A 20591-nucleotide genomic window follows, 5' to 3' on the forward strand; every position below is an offset into this window, starting at 1 on the left:
AGATATAGACAAATTGTAATATTATACCAGGCTGTTAAATTCTTTAAAGCAGCCCAGAGTACAACCATTATCCGAGTATAATACTTCTTAGAATTGTAGTAATTTGTGAATAATATTTCTCTTGATAGGTTTGACTAAAAAATTTCTAAGACGCAAAACTTAAAAGGTAGTTTGGTCTAACATAGGCAAAAATAACAATTTATTGAAAAAAAGACACATTATAAAATCAATACATTCATTGCTCCACTCAGAGTTTAATAGAATAATCTTATCAAGAGACTACTTCAATCTTAGATTTAAAAAAACTAATTTCTGACAAACCATATGAATTTAGTTCCAAATAGCATATAAGTCACTAATCACAATATTAATTGTTGTGGCACCAGAAACTAGGAGATATGCTGGACCATAAGTGGCTTTTGGGTGGGTCATGATGTGGCAGTTGCCCTCTGCCCAACTACAGCCAAGTGCCACCTATGTGTTGGGTGCCAGTACAATTTTAAAGCACTTTAACAGTTTGATAAAATCTGACAAATGATTTAAATCAATCAGCTATTCTCCTTCAACCTATCTTCCAGCACAGTATTTTAGATAGTTGTTTATTATGCTTTTTTTGCAGCTCGTCGACCTTTGCTCCAAATTACTACAACATGGTTAATGTATACATTTATATGCAACAGTTAACAACATTTTAGTCTCAAGACCGTGTGTAATCAAAATATAGAGATTACATAGGTTTTATGTAGGATGTGTTTTAATCACAGGATAAAAATTCAATGGGTTTTACATAAATCAAATACCACAGGATTTCTATAAATGAGTACTTCAATCAAATAACGAATGAACTCTTGTAGATATGTCATATGCAGTAAACAATTTGTTAGGTACCTACCTAAAATAACATTAAGCTTATTGAATTGTATTTTAAGAAAAAAAATTTTCGACAGTAATAAAAAAAACTCGAAATTGTCTTATGCCTTTAAATAACTTAAAAGAATCGAACTATTTACATGAATACATGTGTCCCAAATTGAAATTTACATTGCACAAAAATACAAAATATGGCACTCGCCATCAGCGGCGTATAATAATGTTAGTAGTGTTTTACTACCTACTCGACAACTCATAAATTAATATCGAAATTAAATGCCCAAACTTCTCCCACAACAGAATTGGCCAAAATTACATGGATACCTGCGTTTTCATGTTCAATTTGTTGGAAATTATTTTATTTGTTATTGGTATTTAAACCTGTTTTATTCTATAGACACAATTTAAAGCTCTTAATAACAAATATATCATTGATATGACTTCAAAAAATATATATATAGGTATTGTAATTCTAAAACAGAAACCATTATTAAACCAATTCAATTCAAAGTGTACACTGTATGAACTATGAAACGAGAACAAACATGTTATTCATTGTGGTTTTGAATGTATAGGTACCTACCAATAACATTGATAAATTAAACCAATGAGGCAACAGCTGTATTATTCGAATGAGATAGAGTATATCGTTTTAATATACATACCTATTGACTATATTACATACAAGCAAGAAAATATTGGTAATTATTAACATTTACATTTAATGACGAAAACATAATTCATAAATGCAGTTATCTAAGTTATAATGTTTGTATACTTATTGCTTAATAATAATACTCATTAATAGCAGTGTTCGTGGCTTGGAATTAGGTGATAGATAGGTACTAAGCTTAGTTTTTTGAATTTATATAAAATCTAGCTGAATGCTATTGAAATGTATGTAATTACTAATTACCAGTGTCTGGAATTCGATAAGTATTAAGTATTTTTTTATCTTATAAAGATAATACGACAAATAATTGTCAAGACAAAGATAAGAGATAAATACTTTTTATTTGAATTATATATATATAATACTAGTATCTAAAGCCGTGATACCTACGTACACCTTGCTACTTTAAACACTTTAAACCAGGGTTGGCATGAAAAAGCCCAGCCCGAAAAAACCCGGGCTGCTTTTCTGAGGTAACTAGAAATTTACTCTAATTATTCTTTTTGATTTGTATTAAACTTTGATAAGAAAAAAATTGTATTACTTTTTTATTTAGGTAGGTGGCAGGTGCAAATAAAAGTACCTATAAAATTTAAACAAAAATACACACTAATGGTCAATAGAAATGTTAACAATTTTTATTGAAGTATTAGGTAACTTCCCTGTACATGCTTAATGAACAATCTCAAATAGTCAAATCTCATACTATACATATAAGTTGCATACTGATACTTGTGTCAAATTTGAGCTTTAACTTGTTGAGTTATATGTATTCCTAGTTTTAATGAGCGGATGTTGTGCTCCAGGCAAAAATGTTGTTTCTCTACTCCGCTCATATAAATTTTAAATACCTACTTGGGTTTAGGTATAACAAATAAGCTACTGGTCTGAAATTATATTAAGGTTTTTATATGTAATTTTCATATTTGTTATTTTAAACACTATCATTAAAAATAAAAATAAAATGTATTATGGAATAAATACAAATAATAGGCTTCAGTCTCTAATCTGTGTCAAGCATCGGCCGGAGTCGATACCTCCCGGATGGGTGGTGACCACTTGGGTTTTTAGTGATGAATCCTCACTTCACATACACTGCACATATTACTCAAACTTAACCACAACCCCCTTAATGAAAAGATACAATAATCGCTACCTATTTTTTAAAATGTGTTTATTAGGAATTTAGTGTTTCATTAGTTAATTATGCAATGCTTGAATAATTATTACCTATACTGATTGATAGCATTTAACGACAAGATTCGCAGGGGAGTAAGTCGAGTCTGGTCGAGATTATGATAAAATTAAAAAAAATATTCTAATTCATAATTTTTATAAAGTAGGTATAAATAAGTTATTTTTAGCTACTGTAAGTTATTTTATAAAATAATTTAAAACGTTTAAACGCGTATTTATAAAAATGAAAGTTATACAAATTGACAGGCCTATATATTAAGATATACATGTTCATGATTATTTTTTACCACATTTTTTACATTTAATTACTACCTACTATCCAACTTCATTATATTATATCAACATATAGATCCCATGATCCCGTCGTTATCTAGATTCCCTGAGTATGCTGACAAATAGATCCCGCGTCATCGAGATGACGAGATTTGTGGTTAACTAGATCCCTTAGGAGTTAGGGCTTAGGTTACTTATGTTACTATCCAGTTAACCCTAGATTGGCTAGATTACTAACCTTATTTATCCGGCTTTATTTCTAATCATTCGTCAATATGTCGAATACTATAAATATTATGAACAATTAACGATTTTTAATTGGTTAAATTTGATAAACCGTTAATTCAAATAACAATAATTTAATAAAACATAATAGTTAAACTTTTGGATAACTTTATTGTAAGAATGTAAGAAAAAAAAAACATTTTTCCTCATTTTTAAAATATAAATTTGTTAAATTTCAACATAAATTATAATTTCATAAAAGTACAACATAATTATACAAATGTAGGTACAGGTATACACAGGATATTTTGCATTATACATTGGACAAGTTACTATTTGATGTTCTCCACAAATATGTTTTTTACATGTTGCACATTGAGTTTTTGTCATTCGTCTTTTCTTATAAGTTATAGTTACAAAAGTTGCAAATTTTTCTTTTGTTAGTTGATGTTCCATTCTGTTTCTTGCGATGTTGAAGTTGAAATGTGTCTTTGATTCCTAAACTATCTTCAATATTTTCCCCCAAATTTGTCGGCAATATAGGAATAGAAAGTCTTGATCTCATCCAATCTTCAGTTAATTGTTCTTGTTACGTATATCATGGATTGAAAACGAGACAATGGTTTCGAGCCTACGGTATTATTTTTCAAAAAATTATGTAAATAAATAACATATGCAATATGCATTAATTTATGTTATTTTGATCATGTTATAGAAAATACATAATGGCCAACGTTGTGTTTTTCTACCAAAGTTCATATTTTGACACATTTGGTCAAAGCTGTCGGCACTACCTTTTGTTTCATTATAGTTCATAATTATAATTGGTTTTTTTATTTGATTCATCTATTGAGTTATCATCATGAAGTGAAGAAATTAAAGTAACAAGTTTGTTTGGTTTTGCTTTGTATGACACAGCTACCAAATTATTGGCAAATAAAAATAACGATGTATATGCTTTTCGATTGATATATTTTAGATCGGTGAATTCATTTGTAAATTCTCGTTTATTTCGTTTTATTGTACCAATTACAGTAAGTTTGTATTCAGTAAGTAATTATTGTGTCAGTGGAACACTAGTGAACCAAATGTTCATAATAATATTTCGGTTCGATTCTTTTACCGATGAAATTAAACGATTAACAAAGTAATCAGCAGCAGGTTCATTAGTCGGAACAGTTCCCTTACCGCAGCGGTTCTCAAACTGTGTTCCGCGGAGCCCTTGGGCTCCGCGAGAGTAATCTAGGGGCTCCGTGGCTCCCATATGTTATCTGTATAAATTAAATTCAAATTATTAAATTATTATTTTATTTCTTAGTTACATTTTTAATTTTTATACTTGTATTCATTATTATTTGGCCCGTACCAATATGTATTATTGTAAAGTGTAAAACTGTAAACTATTTATAAATCCACACATTTTTTTATAATCAACATCATTTTCTATGAATTATTGTTGTCTCAAATAGACATTTCTGAATTTTGGGGTCTCCGTAATTTTTTTTAGGAACATAAGGGCTCCGCGAACAAAAAAGTATGAGAACCGCTGCCTTACCGCAATAGGTATGGAACTGCCATATATATTTGGTCGCACTATCACACATCATTATTATTTTTACACCATACTTATTTGGTTTGGATGGTATGTACATTTTAAGCGGATAACGACCTCTAAAACATACTAACTGTTCATCTATAGTTAGATACGAACTTGGCTTATAGGTATAATGTTTTACAATTCTTAATAAGAATTTCTCAAACTTCAGAAATTGGAGCAAATTTAGTTAGTAGTCTTCTATTTTCTCGAGTATCTTTTGAATCAAATCTTAAACAACTTATTAAAAATGTAATTTGGCAAGTGACATTGTAGAACGATATCTATAGCCACAAGTAAGGTGTTAAATAAATTATTTGCCAACAAATGGTTATTTTTCATCGCAGCAGATGAGATTAAAATACCCAATAAACATTTAAATTCATTTAAATTAATATTTTGTAAAGTTTTTTTTTTTTAATATTCCATGCATAGTTTTGTTTTTGGACGAACATTTTTTTTATTTGTATGATTAATCATTTTATTCAAAATATCAGACGAGAAAAATAATAAAAAACATTTTAGTGGCTATGATGCATGAATAGCATTTTTGTTGGACCAGGTCTAATATGAACTATGTTTTTAGCAGTGGTCTTAGAAGTAGATTGGCTTATTTACTTTGGACCTCTTTTTTGTTTTTTTCTAAAGGATTTTCAATTACTAAAATGGCTTCTTCTAAATTTTCTTCTTCGATTGGATATGAGTCATTGTCGGGGTCAGCGTCACTATCGTCTTCACAATCTTCTACTATGTCTTCACTTTCATTGTCTTGTTCTTCTAGTACTGCCAGTGCCTTCACTATATCATTGTCATCTAATATTTCACGCGCCATCTAGAAAATGTATAATAAAACCATTTATTCCAATTGGACAAATAATTACCATTGTTTAATGTTTATAATGATACGTCACATGAACGAACAAAAAATAACATATTTTGATAACTATTCGTCGAACAAACGAACAAAAATATACTACAATCGTTGATTCGGCGAAGTAGTTCTAAGCAAACAACGGCTGAAAATACAATGGATATGCTAGATAGTTAAACGTTATCGGGATATATATAGAACATAATGTACGAGAGATACAATAGGGGTTTAATGACATTAGATAAAAATAGCAGCAATAAAATGATCAGTGTTCCTCGCATCGACGTATGGTTAGCGATTTATAGCAGGGGTCGAAATTTTAGTGATGTCCCTGTGGCCATTTGCTCGCTGCTCAGCGTTCGGACAAAATAAACGAAAATATCCACTAACTTGTCATGTAAAACCACCTTAATGGCATCTTAGTGGCTAGTGCTCAAGAGCTCCCCGCCAGTCCCTATGTTTAATTTGGTTGTGTCATATGGATCATGGGACCTAGGTGGCCGTTCAGTGTTCACTCGTATGACCCATTGTCTTCTAAGACCGTGGTATGACTTTTATATTATGATATACTAGTTGCCCGACCTTCCTCCGGAAGAAATTATTTTTTTATAATTTAATTTAAAATCATAAGACTATTTTTTGGTTATACAAATAATACAACGATTATAAAATAAAAAAAAATTTTAAAAAAAGAAACAGACATCGTTATTGGTGAATATATGAAAATAATTGGTAATTAGTTAATTATTATTATTATAATGAGGGTTCAAAACCGGTTTCCTTCGTCTCCAAAATCAAGTTAGATTCTTATATATATAGATGATATGATCTAAGTTTAAAGTTAATAATATCATAGACGATAGACCCCATGTTGACTGAATATATGTAGTCATGATAGACCATAGACTATAGAGTAAGAATAGACCCCCTAATACCATATAAACACAGAATTTATTATACAGAGTTATTTTGATAGATAACCTACTTATTAAAAAAAAATTATCTGACCTACAAAATATGTAATACTAACAAATAAATAAAAAAAATGTATTTAAGTTATTTAAAAGATCCCCGTGGTTTGTAAATTGACATTAACTGTAATAATTAATTTTTATATATATTGTAATATGTAAAAGAGAAATAGTATAATACGGTGTGAATAGTATAGCATTTAGGAATATTTAAAATAAATTCACCCTCCCCCCCTGGGTAATTTTTTCTTGCGTTCACCCCTGCATTTATATCACGGACTAAGATCTTAGTGATTTATATATTATATACTATAATATGATCTAATAATGAGTGTAGTTGTAGTATATAAGTATATGGAGATAACCTAACCTGAGAATAATTAGCTAATCTGTGATTTTTTTAAATCTTTTTTGTTAATCTAACATTAAAATTATAAAATTATCTATGATTCATATATTGAATAAAAACGATTTAATGAACCCGCAATTTTTTACATCATCACAATGCCTCACTGGTATTGTTCTGTGCTGGTATAGATCGTGTGGTTGGTCACACTGTTGGAGTAACTGTCAATTCTCGAATTCGAATGAAAATTGTATTTTGTACTTGTAAATTGTAATCGTCAACACGAAAGTCATCGGATACTGGAATTGTGTAACATTAAATATTTCTATTTCCTAGTATTTCCTAGTTTCCTACACTTTTCATTTTAAATTTGTCCGTTTAAACTGTAATCACTCTTGAAAAAGTTGAAAATTCAAATTAACGATTCCAAATAATAATGATAGGTATATAGTGATCATTAGTTAACTTAAAAGTTATTAGTTACTACTTACAATTTATAAGTTATAACTCATATAATAAAGTCTATATTACCATAAAATAATGTTACAGTTTAGTGTACTTACCTCAAGCTGCATTTTGTTATCAATTTTCCCGTAATTTCAATAACTAATTTTTCTTAAAGTTAACATTTACCGGTTTTTAGTGTGTAGTGGTTTTTTAACATTAAATTTGGTCTACAAAGTAATACGTGTGTGTCGTTTTTTCGTCTGTAATATATACAATTTATCAGTTTCTGTCCTTTGAATAATAATTGAAAACGTAAGTAAATCATTTCAATCAACATATTTTTATCATATAGTTAAGACGATGTCAGCCCTTTATTTGTTTTTTCTCTAATCCATGTGCAAGGGGCAACATATCAAATTTGAGTTCAGCAGATCCAATTTTGTGTTGTTAGCTTTTATCTTATAGTTATCAAATTTAAATTAAGAATATCTGCTTAGGACATCTCTTAGGCTTTAATTGATCCTTATTTAATATGTTAAAATTATATAATGATCATAATTTATTTTATAATTTAAATAGGAATATAAACTTATTAGCCTAAGGTGCTAAAATATTTAAGCAAACATCATGAAATGGTTTAGCTAAACTCAAATTTGCTATAATGCGCTGAACCCCAGAGAGAAAATGAATGACTAGTTTACATCTGCAGGGGCATGCTCACAGGAATCTAAGTATTAATTCTTGTTTTCGACCATCTGGTTTTGTGTTTTATAACAAAATATAAAGTCAAATTACAATTAAGAATTCATTTGAGTTCAAAAAACATTTTTGTTAGTCATCAGCTAAGTTGGTGGTCATTGTTTAACTATAAAAAATAACTTAAAAAAATTATTAATATTTTCAGTTGTTTTAATAGTATGGATTCCATAAGAGTAGCAATTCGTGTTCGTCCTCTTGTAAAATCTGAATTGGATCGTGGATGTTCAAATTGTGTGCTAGCAGATTCCGTTAATCAGCAGATAATTGTGAATAATAATGCTAACCTAACATTTACATTTAACTATGTATTTAGTACTGAACATTCCCAGAGCCAAGTTTATCAATTGGCTGTTGAAGATTTAGTTCAAAAATTGTTTAGTGGTAAGTATATTATTATTTTTTTACATTTTTATATATTATATAATTATTTTGTATTAATAAGTTCCAATTATCATTTTATTTTAGGATATAATGTTACCATATTGGCATATGGTCAAACCGGTTCCGGTAAAACTCATTCAATGGGTACAAATTTTGTGGATGATGAAAATGAAGATGAGAAAGGTATTATTCCACGAGCTATCCAAAATATTTTCAATGAAGTACAAAATAAATCAGAAGAAGCAAAATTTTCAATTAAAGCATCATTTATCGAAGTATTTTATTTTGTTTAAATATATTTACTTATATCTAATAATTATACCATTATTTGAGTTTTATCAAGTGTCATTTGATACCCAAAAAATTTTCCTTGAAAATTGAACTATTTAAAATGATCACCTAATTTTTTTTTTTAAAACTTTTTTATAAATTATGAATAGTTATTATATGGGGAAAAAATATAAAGTTAAGTCTTATGCTAAAGTTAATTATGCACTGCCTATGATTTTTAAGACTACAGTATTGCAAAGTTAAGTTTAATTATTTGTAATAGGTAGTGATGTTTAAAATGTTTGGCGTTTTTACTAAAAGCACCCTAAAAATTATAATATCTTTAATTTTATGACTTCAAGCCCAAGGTTTTGTAAATCAATAATAATTTTCTAATTTGGTGTATGATTTTGATTTCATTGTAATTCTTTTTTCTTTGGTTTTTAGGCTTCTAAGGACCACCCCATCTCATACACATCCTCCTCTATCTCTCTTTTTTTCTAATTTGGAGCTTACTCATTCTTTTGTTATATTTTCATTTTTGTTTTGGGTTTTCCCATCTTTACCTTTCAATACCGATTTTACCCCACCACTGATTTTATTAGTTGTTTAGCATATGCTTGAACATAAACTTCTCTTATTTAATATTATATATTTGTACTTTGGAATAAAATCCCTGGCTACATTTTTCAATCTCCGTAAGTTTCATCTTTGGTTGGCCTGAAGATGATCCGGTTATACTTTTCCAGGTGATGGATTGTACATATTACATTAATTATTTAAGTATTATCATACTGCCACAGTGATGTATACTTAACTAGTGGCATTAGGATTAGTTGTACTTAGTGCTAGATTAAAAAAAAAATTTCAATAAACCCAAAAACATTTAAATCTTGTAGTTTCTGTTATTCTGTAGTTGCTTATAGGTAGTATAATTTATAACTATTATATTGGTTATAACAATATTGTGTTTTAAATTTATCTATTTGTATATATTAAATAATTAAAAATGTATTCACAGCTTTATCAAGAACAAGTGTATGACCTCTTATCCCCTAATAGAGCTACTCTTGATATTAGAGAAGATGGCCGTGGAATTTGTATTCCAGGATTAACTGAAATAAGTGTAACTGATTTTTCTTCAACACTCCAATGTTTAGTACAGGTAATTATTTTTAATGATTTAGATTTTGATATATTTATGAAATTATGATACTTGTTTTAGGGTTCTAGTGGTAGAGCAACTGGAGCAACTGCAATGAATGCTCAATCATCTCGTAGTCATTGTATATTTACATTAACAATAAGTCAAATGCAAGAAAACGGGTAAAATATTTTTCTTAATAATTTGATTATTTTTTACTAATAAAACTTTGTTTAGAAATAATACAACTGCTAAATTCCATCTGGTTGATTTGGCTGGATCAGAAAGAAGCAAAAAAACAAAAGCTACTGGTGAAAGATTTAAAGAAGGTGTTAATATTAATAAAGGTCTCTTGTCTTTAGGAAATGTTATTACTTCCTTGTGTGAGAAATCTGCTCATATTTCTTATAGAGATAGTAAACTTACCCGTTTATTGCAAGGTAAATATTAATTTAAATGAAACTAGAAAGTGTTAATATTTTTCTTTTTTTTTGAACTAATGTTTACAGACTCTTTGGGTGGTAATTCTGTTACATTGATGATTGCATGTATTAGTCCTGCTGACTATAATATGGACGAAACTGTTAGTACTCTGAGGTATGCTAATAGAGCATTACAGATTAAAAATAAGCCCGTTATAAACCAGGATCCAATTACTGCCCAAATTTCTGCACTTTCCAAAGAAGTAATTAATTTAAATTTTAATTTAAAAAGAATAACTTAAAAAGTACTTTTTTTTTAGAATCACGATTTGAAATTAAAAATAGTTGCAATGGAAACCAATGGTTTTGTTAGTTGTCCACCAGAACATTCTACATTGCAAAAAACTAATAAAGATTTACAAGAGAAGATGCGTGCTATGAGTCAAGTATTGAGTGAATACATGACACAAAGTGCATCTCTAAACATGAAAGCGTTATTAGTAAATATTGAATACTTTATTAAATTAGGTATTTGTTTTATTAATAATTTTTTTTTTTTTAATAGGCTGAAACTGGACGTGATACAATGAAAAAAAATCTTGAAGAATTAAAACTGGATTTTGAAAATGCACTGAAATGCAATAATTTAGAAGAATTTAATAATATAAAACATAAAATTGGCTCAATTATGGTATGTTACATTAATACTATAATAGGAATTTGATACTTACAAATATGAAAATATGTTTTCATGTACCTTTAGGATGAGCATAATAGAACGGAAGTAGAAATAACTGGAGATGACTATGTTACTGCTACTGAAGATATGGATGAAGATGATGTGTCTGAGCCAGATAATGAAACTGATCAAACTAAAGAGCAAATGGTTATGGAAACTATTCAGTTAAATCGTGAACTTAACAAACTAAATAAAGAACTAGCTATGAAAGAACATTTAGCTGCTAAACTTATTGAATCAGTTTCACATATTGGTGAATATTGCCCCGAAGAAAATACTGAAGAATTAAAAAACAAACTTGAACAATTAAAACAAGAACGTGATCAATTAGAAGAAGCTTTGAAAGCTGCTCAAACGAATAATATTAATTCTAAGTATGTTTTTTATTCATTTTACATGATTCAATCGTGATATTTATAAAAAAAAATTTTGAACATACAGGTTGTCTGAACAAAGACGTAAGAAGTTGCAAGAGCTTGAGCAAAAAATATCAAATTTAACTAAGAAGTGTTTAGAACAAGATCGAATTATTAAGATGAAAGCTAAGAATGACAAAAAAGTAGAAAACTTAAACAATGAAATAAAAGTGAGTAGAATAATATTTGAAACTAAGTTTAAATAAAATTTCTTACTTTCTTTACTTTTATGGTATTGGTTTATTTTTAGAGCATTAAAGTTATGAAAGTAAAATTGATTCAGCAAATGAAAAGTGAAAATGAAAAGTTCAGACAGTTCAAGTTAGAACGTGATCGGGAACTTTGTCGTTTAAAAGAAAATGAACGTAAACAAAAAAATCAAATGATTCGTATGGAACGATTACACGTTAGGCAACAAGCGGCTCTAAAACGAAAATTAGAGGAAGCTGCAAATGTTAATAAAAGGCTTAAAGTAATTTAATTGATCATTATATAACCATAAGTTTGCAATAATTATTAGTCTTTTTATTTTTATAATTATAATTAACGTATATTTCTAAATTATAAATTATTATTTAGGATGCTCTTGCAGTTCGTAAAGCTATTGAGGTTAAAAGAGATGAAGCATTTATGCCAAAAGCTCAGCGTATTCAAAAATGGGTAAATGAAGAGTTGGACGTGCTAATGAGTACCGTTGATGCAGAAAAAACTTTAGAGCAATTAGAAATAGACAGAGAAACAATATATAAAATGATACAGAGATGTGAAGTAATTAAAAATTTAATATTTATGAAGTACAAACGTTTTATATTGTCTATTAATGATAATTTCTTAGGAACAACTAGAAACAACTGGACTCACAGATGAATTTAAATATGATTTGAAAATGGATAAAAATGAAATAACTGAAGAATTACAGTTGAGAAATGCTCAGATCATGGAACTTCGACAAAAAATATTTGATAGTAATGAAGGTAGGTAATATTTAAAATTAAATATATGTACTTCAAAGTTAGTTTAATTTTTTGGTATTAGTCATGTTTTGAAAATAACTGTTTTATTAGCTATACATTTGTAATTATTATAAATAATAATTGATAGTACAATGTTTGCACCAATTGATGACATTCATTTTTTTACTTTGCACAAGTAGTATTTTATGCTACCTGAAAGCAGGTACATTATTGTCTTTAAAAAATTATATTCATAATGTTTTGCCAAAAAAGCGTTTTTGTTAAATTTCTTATGTTTTTTTCACAACTTAATCCTCATTCATTTGCTCCCAAATTTTTCTCTTCTTTTCCATTCTATTACTAATTGTAGTTTTTAAAATATTAACTCACTGCCATTTGGAAAAAAATACCAATCCCATCTTATTAATTATTTGTAGAAGATATTTATATTATTCTTTGAAATTTTAAATAAAATATAAATTTAGAATTTTTTAAATAATATTTGTTTACAGAATTGATGAAAAAAAATCGTTTTGATCATCTAACAACTATTGCTGATACCAAAACTGCTTTAAAGCATGTATTCCATGTGGCTGCTGATAATAGGAGAGCTATGTTAGAATTACAGAATCAAATTGAGGAACTTAAAGTAAGATAACTACTTGGTTGATGAATTCAAATCAACACTTCTGTAGTTACTAATTAAGAAAATGTTGGATTTAAACTTTGGTATATGGTTATATTTTTGATAATTTAATTTTAGGCGTCTTTACTTGAAAAGAAAGAAATTGTGAAAAGTGGAGAAAAAAAAATATTAGATTTAATGAACAAACATCAAAAGCAAGTAGAACAACTTCAAAAAGAATATGAAGACAATGTAATAATATAATACTAAATGTAATTTCGTCAGAAATTATTAACTATATTTTAATTTTAGATTCTAGTTTTATTGAGGCAATTAAATGAAAAAGAGAGAGTATTAAATGGAGGTAACGGTAGTGAATTTACAGACCGATTCAGGATTTATGATGATCAACTTAGTAAATTTGAACAGCTAAGAGAAGAATTAAATCAAAAAGACAAGCTAATATCAGATCTCCAAAAAGTTGTAAACAGTGGTATTGGTTCACATCGTTCAAAATCTTCAAAATCTAAAAATATAAATTCCCCTATAACTCCAGTAGGTAAAACTGTGATTATTTTTATACATGATTCATAATCAATAATTATTGTTACAGACTAACTCTGAGGTGGATGATACCAAAGAGAACTGTGTAGATATTACACCATTACGTCGACGTTTGAACAAGCTAAAACGAGAGGTAAGTTAAGATCATTTATTATTTTGAAATAGAATTAATTTAAATTTATTATAAACAATTAGAGCAGAATGTTTGAACCTTCTGAAGAACGTGAAAATCGCTTGAATTTAAAAAGGAATGCTGAAGGACAACCAATGTGTCTATGTATCAAAAACTGTTTAAAAAATATTTGTATGTGCCAAAAAAAGAATTTGTCATGTTCCAAGTATTGTAAATGTTCTGCTGCTGTGTGTACAAATAGACATTCACCTGTAAGTCTTGTCATATGAGTTCAGATAATATTTTATTGCTCATTTAACTATTAAACATAAGGAGATTAATATTTTTCTTAATTTAAATCAAATTAATTCTACAATTTATGCAGTAATATTGTAATGTTTTTTTGCCATTTTAATTTAATTTTGGTTTAATGTTCATAAAAAACATGTATTCTGAGGTTTGTCTTGTAATTTATCATCTGACATTTAAGAAATGGAATAAAGGTGATGCTAATGACATATTAAATCAACCATTTTCCGCAATGAGTTTTTAAGTATGACATTTTTTTTAAAAAGAGTTAGGCTAATATTAATAATTTATTAACACACACATCTTAGGGACAAAATGTCAATCTTTATAAAATGCTTAAAATTCCGCCAGTTGTGTCACTGTATCAAATTAAATATAAACACTAAATTATAATAATTAAACAAAAATGTATTTATGTTTTATTACAGAAACATGAACCCATACAAGAAGAAGAAGAACCATTAGAAAATGTTATGAACCAAACATTTAAAAAACCCAAGTTAGTATGATTAATGATTATAATTCTATTTCTTGTATTTTGTAAATTATTATTTATTTGTAATTTGTTGGTTGGGGGATAACCCTCCACTGCCAAGCCATTTAAAATGTCACCTCACCACCAGGAAATGATGTCAGCTGTCTTTTTAATCATTGATATTTCTCAATATTTAGATATTATCTTTTATGTAGGTAAGTCTAGTATGGGATCTATTGATAGAAAAAAAGTAAATACTTATTACGTTAAAATGTTTGAAAATTTATTTTGTTATAAATTATAATCATTTTAATATGATGTGTAGTTTCAAGGTAAAATTATTCTTTATGTTACAACAAAACACTACTAATTAATTTTTAAAGTTATATACTGTCAATTTTTACAAATCGTTTAAACAAATAAAATGTGTATAAAAATGGCCAAGAAATTATGCTTAAAGGATTTTAAAAATTTCTTTTTTTTTTTGTATTATACGTAATTACTAATTATGAAATATTAATTAATTATTTTTATTTGAAAGTTTTGTTAATACATAAAAATGGCTGTGCAATCGACTGGTCTTGGGGTGATAACAAGCAACTAATAAACATACAATATTTTAACAGAAATATTTATAATTAATCTAACAATTTATTTTTTAGAACCGAATTATCCACAATAGCCGACATAGCAAATGAAACATACGATAAATTTTAAGGATAATATAAATTGAAAAATGGTAATGTAGATAAGCAGCCTTTTTAATATACACCTGTATAATGTATTATTAAGTTTCATTTTTTGACCAACTCTTATCAATTTATTTATTTTTTGGATTAATTTGTCTCGGCACTCAATTATTTTAATGTATGTATATATTCATTTTATATGGTTATTTTATAATATATTATTTTATATAGCTTGTACTAACTTTTGTAATTTATTAATTAAAGAACTTATTGTAAATTTGTAGTTGTCTTAATAATAATTTCTAAGTCATAACACCTGCAAGTTGCAACATAAATTAAAATATAAAACATATTAAGTTCGCTATGAGATATGGTTATTTTTAGTTTAGGTATCATAGGATAGCATTATTATTTATTTGATGTTGATTATTGCACCTTGATAAATATTTAGTTTATAATTGTAGTATTACTCACATTTGAAGTATTTTTACATATTTAAGCATAAGTTCTTAAACACCTTAACTGGCCCACTCAACAAATTAAAATAATCAATAGTGATATTTTCACCTATTACATAAAGATTATGGAATCTGGATACCATTGATTTCATAATATAACATCAATGACTCTACCACAAATCCATATCTTTATTTTTTGTTCCGTTGTCAACTATGCGGCATTGTTCATCTGTCGTGTAAGTCTTTATCGGATACTAGCAGCCAGGTACCTTATGTTGCATGAAACTTTTTAGTTTTGCAAGCTCATTAATAATTATTTCTAAGAAATTAATTGATTAAAAACACACCAATGAAAACATTAATAAATAAATAATTTTTTTTTAATGTGTCCTGTGACGTCATAGATAATTGGGATTTAAAATGTTATTCGGTTGATTTTGTTACTTTTAAGAATAAATACACTAATGTATGTAACTTTTAAATTTTAGTCATACAAATTGTGTCATTAAAATTTGGTGTGGCCCAGTGGTTGGCCACAACCACTAATGTGTGCTGCGATTGTGCATTGTCCTCGTCGCAAGCTTCTGGATGGGCAGGTGATCACTGATCACCATAGAGTGATTACTGTATTCCAGTTTATGCCGTTTATGGTGATCACCCAAATTCTTTGTGACAAACCATCCCATAAGGCAATAAACATATGTTTTTAATACAAACCTTTTTCCCCACTAAGTGCTGATGGCCATGGTTGTCGAATGTCGATGCTTGTCCAATAAATAATTCTGTGACTGACTGCCCCTCTGACAATGTTTGCGTACACCTATTTATAGGGTTATTTTTTAATTATTAGGAAACGATGGTTAATTTTGGGCAAGACCCTGTTCGCCCAAAAACGACCTTTCGCTTTTTTCCCAAATATTTTAAAACTACGTTCCCTTTTCGCTCGAAAATATTATAGCACTTTTTGATCACATTTTAATAATTCATAATTTGGGAAACACTTTCTTAAAATTATTCATGTCCAGTATATGTCTACCATGGTCTGTGCCTTGTTGAGTATTATAAAATGAAATTCAAACTGAGGTCAACATTAAATTAAACAGTGTTCATTTACAAACTTGTCCCAAAGATAAAAAAAATATAGATCGACATCGAAAAAATGATCAAAAAGTACAACAATATAAAACAGGAACAATCAATCGGTATGATTTTATTAAATCAATGCCATTTATTTATTATAAACTATAAATTCAATAGTTTTAATATATTTGGGCGAAAAGAGTCCCGTCCCCAAAATGCAACTTCGAACGCGGACGGGAGAGTAAAGGTTACATGTTTGTATAAACTGTAGGTATGTAAATTAATTCGTGAGTGCATTGGCCCAATAGTTCAGGACGTAGGTATGCGATTTGTAAATATTTTAGTGTGGTTCTTTAAAATATAATATTTAACTTTATTATATAATACCTATGACCCACAGAAATATAAATATTGCATTATTAAGAAAAGGTTTACTAAAATATTCTTACTAAATCATGAATTATATATAGGTAACTTATTTAGTCTATATAGGATCGCCACTGACTTTTCAATAAATTAGCATGTATATTTTAAGTAGGTACTGTAAATTGACTCCTATGTAGTTTCACATAGCTGTAGCAATAAAAGTATTATAGCATACTTATTCGTGATATATTTCTGCAGCTGTATTACAATGAATTCGATCGCAGATCGTTTGTAACCTCATTATGTTTATATAAGTATAAGTGTATAATTGTATTAATTTTATGGACTGTATGTACCTATATGTTTATATATATATAATATTCGGTGTACCCTGTACGTATAAGGCTTATATTATTTTAAAAATATGTACCGAATGGGTGATATACTCCATGTATATATATATAAATATATAATATATAATTGTTGTATAGTTTTCGCAGGCCGCATAAATCTTCAACCGGTCGTCTCTGGGTTTGACGCTTTTGCGAGAATAATGTGTACCAACTTTATTTAATATATATATAGAGATTTTATATTAAGTCCAAGTCCGTAACGTTAAACGCCCTTTATGTCCAAGGGGTGATCTCGTGCACGGTGTCCGGCGAGGTCGACGAGCAACACAATATAATATATTATAATATAATGCAGGGCGGGGGAAGGGCGTGCGGTCGCGTTCGGATCAATTATTTCCGCACCCGAGTTAAAACGCACGGCGATTTCCAGCCAATTAGTAGGAAACAACTAATAATTATAATAATAACCATACAATATTGTGCGCAATACTCGTATTTAATACCCTTTAAATCGATCCGATTCACCTACAGACTGCAGTGACTATTAATGATTGTAATACCTATCTACTGCGATAAGATTATATTTTTGGTATTATAATGTATTATAATTATAAATAGGGAGGGTATCTAGGTTGTCATCATCCAAAAACTCACATCAACATCCATATTCAATGCTATCGCTATATTTTAGAGTAGCCCTAATAAATTTAGATTATAGCTAGGAAACAATTCAGTATAGGTATACGCTGGTCTATGTTTATAGTTTATCTATCGGTTATATTTTCCCTTTACTTGCTGATACCTGGCGCCTATTCATAATATGTCCGTACTCCGAATAGGGAGTTGATGCATGATAGGTACATCGTAACAATACATTTATACCAATTTTATTATTTCATACCGTTACCATTGACGAATCAGCAATTCAATTTTTACATTCACACAAAAACTTATTGTTCACTCGTATACTTAGTTGAATTTATGTGGCACCAATCCAATCACGGAAATGTGTTCTTGAGAGTTTTGAAGGTCCTATTCGAGTCTTAGCAGATTAGTTTTGATATTTTATAATTGATATATAATTATATAGTTAATATTTCACAAGTTTTTTTTAAAAATTAAGGTTTTATTTTATAAAATATGATTGGTATTATTAAATGTTTCATTGTATTACTTCAATTTCATATTTTTAAAAAGAGAGTAGGAATCTCGGGAGTACTGGCGAGTGGCGAAAGGATAACGGATAAGTACCTATACCACCAATTTTATTTAAGTAATATGCGTGTGGTAATTTAAATTTTGGCGGAAAAGGGTGAGATGGTACCCGCAATAATATCACGCAAACTGCAGCAGTATCATATCATTATCAGCGTCGTCGCATTACATATAATATGATAAATTATTGCCAAAATAAGTCATACTGCAGGACAGTTGTCGGCTGGAATCACGTAGGGTGGGTGCTTATACGGGCGCCTCACACCGAACGTGAATTTCTTCGGCTTGCAACGTTCAACACACCCATCGGCGGACACAATGAGGTACGCATGTGGGGTGTTGTTGCCCTTGGCTGGTGGTACAGGCGGTAGGCCGAACGTCTTGGCTGGTGAGTGGTTTTTATAAACGTCCGCATCCGTCCAGCTGTAAGCCGCGGGTCCTGGACTTCCGGCATTCGCCGACTCGGTGCCACAAACTTTGGTTCTCCATTTTCTATGGAAACGAGAAAATTAAACCTTATATCTATCTAACGATGTTATATATGCCTTACAAGTGCCAGTACACGATGAATAGATATGGAGAGACGCAGTTTGGTGTAACAATAATGGTGGGAAAGGCTTAGGCCGCCAAAATTATATTTCTGTTTAGCTATCGCGTGGTCACCCTAAGAAGAAAAATGTGCTCACGATGACATGAAGAATCGACTTTCTATTAACTAAAGGTGCGTAAACGATACCTAACCTCAGTACCTCACTCACGCTATACTAACACTACTTAACATTCCTCATTCAGTAACCCACTAACAACTACTTATTGACGATTATTGTATTTTTTTGCAGTTAACTGTAAATACACATGCATCGGCTGCATCTCGGATATGCATTATATCGAGTAGGCGGTATAATTGACTATCTGCAGATGCCAGTGCATAATATGCTAGGTGCATTGTAGACTTACATTGTGTAGCCTTTTCGTCTACTCTTGATCGACGATCGATGCTCGTTGCGCAACATATACGCGTTGGGCGATGGAACAATATTTTTCTGTCTGTCTGTTAGGGGTAACAATAACTTTGGAGTAGGCGCCCGTTTCAAATTCGGATAGCATGGCAGGTAGGCAGCTGGTCCCGGACTCTGTGCGTTGTCCTCTACAGCGGGGTTGTACGACGTTATTATATATTTTTGTGTATCTATATGAACTATTTATTTGTTAATCGAACAGATTTGCGTACACACTTCTATCGAGAATTATTCCAATGTCGATCTTGGCGTTCGTGTATCGGCCATGCCGTGTCGTTCGGTCCACTCTGTACACTGGTCCGGGGCTTGAATCATAAATTGGAAAATCGATTTTGCCTCTTAAAGAGTATGCAGGAGATTGCCAAAAACTTGGGTCAGTTTTCTTAGGCATACCGATCGTTGGAGCAAGGTGATACGCATTAGGCGCCGGACCTTGAAGCCAATGTTTATATCATAATGATAATAAATAAATATTTATTTCTAAAAAAATTATCAAAAATAAAATAAAATATTGAAAACCTGTAACAGCCAACAGGTAACCAAAATAATTAGTCAGCAGCTTTAGAAAATTATCTGTTAAAATTCACTGGAGTTGTTCATTGAAAGTATTATGCACGAGTCACGTCCCGTAAAAAGGTACACACGAATTGCGCCCCAAAAGATCCAGGAATCAATTTGTATATTTTAATCAAAAGTTCTTAAACAATCATTAATCAATAATTAAATAAACAACAATATGTCTGTTGGATCTTGGATCCAATTCATTTTGATGTAA

The 20591-nt window shown here is 29.4% G+C and overlaps 2 protein-coding genes across 4 annotated transcripts; one reads left to right on the top strand and one right to left on the bottom strand.

Moving 5' to 3' along the window:
* Positions 1 to 1965: 1965 nt before the first annotated feature.
* LOC111030175 (chromosome-associated kinesin KIF4) lies at positions 1966 to 15377 on the top strand. Of its 3 annotated transcripts, none has more exons than XM_022309557.1 (21): positions 1966 to 2016; positions 8372 to 8607; positions 8692 to 8882; positions 9899 to 10042; positions 10103 to 10203; positions 10259 to 10461; positions 10531 to 10706; positions 10764 to 10943; positions 11009 to 11134; positions 11207 to 11556; positions 11624 to 11768; positions 11849 to 12070; positions 12178 to 12366; positions 12434 to 12572; positions 13064 to 13200; positions 13315 to 13428; positions 13489 to 13731; positions 13790 to 13873; positions 13936 to 14124; positions 14590 to 14660; positions 15299 to 15377. In XM_022309557.1, the coding sequence occupies exons 2-21, from the start codon at positions 8385 to 8387 to the stop codon at positions 15351 to 15353; spliced, it is 3282 nt and encodes a 1093-aa protein (XP_022165249.1). In that variant the 5' UTR covers positions 1966 to 2016; positions 8372 to 8384; the 3' UTR covers positions 15354 to 15377. The 3 variants fall into 3 exon arrangements, with proteins under 3 accessions (XP_022165249.1, XP_022165248.1, XP_022165250.1); XM_022309556.1 differs by lacking the exon at positions 1966 to 2016 and adding an exon at positions 7271 to 7779; XM_022309558.1 differs by lacking the exon at positions 1966 to 2016 and adding an exon at positions 7271 to 7779 and having other exon boundaries at positions 8384 to 8607.
* Positions 15378 to 19750: 4373 nt separating this feature from the next.
* On the bottom strand, positions 19751 to 20207 carry LOC111030166 (outer dense fiber protein 3-like protein 2). Its single transcript, XM_022309544.1, has 2 exons — positions 20033 to 20207; positions 19751 to 19944 (listed from the first exon to the last, which is right to left on the bottom strand). Exons 1-2 carry the CDS (start codon positions 20205 to 20207, stop codon positions 19751 to 19753), a joined length of 369 nt encoding a protein of 122 aa, XP_022165236.1.
* Positions 20208 to 20591: the final 384 nt, after the last annotated feature.

This window comes from Myzus persicae, unplaced genomic scaffold (assembly GCF_001856785.1).
Source record: "Myzus persicae strain clone G006 unplaced genomic scaffold, MPER_G0061.0, whole genome shotgun sequence".
Classification (NCBI taxonomy): domain Eukaryota; kingdom Metazoa; phylum Arthropoda; class Insecta; order Hemiptera; family Aphididae; genus Myzus; species Myzus persicae.

Coding starts and splice junctions, on each gene's coding strand:
- LOC111030175 (XM_022309557.1), top strand. CDS start 8,385: ATGGATTCCATAAGAGTAGCAATTCGTGTTCGTCCTCTTGTAAAATCT. Junction 10,204..10,258: donor AGTCAAATGCAAGAAAACGG/GTAAAATATTTT, acceptor AACTTTGTTTAG/AAATAATACAACTGCTAAAT. Junction 14,661..15,298: donor CAAACATTTAAAAAACCCAA/GTTAGTATGATT, acceptor TTTATTTTTTAG/AACCGAATTATCCACAATAG.
- LOC111030166 (XM_022309544.1), bottom strand. CDS start 20,207: ATGCCTAAGAAAACTGACCCAAGTTTTTGGCAATCTCCTGCATACTCT. Junction 19,945..20,032: donor TGGAATAATTCTCGATAGAA/GTGTGTACGCAA, acceptor ACCCCGCTGTAG/AGGACAACGCACAGAGTCCG.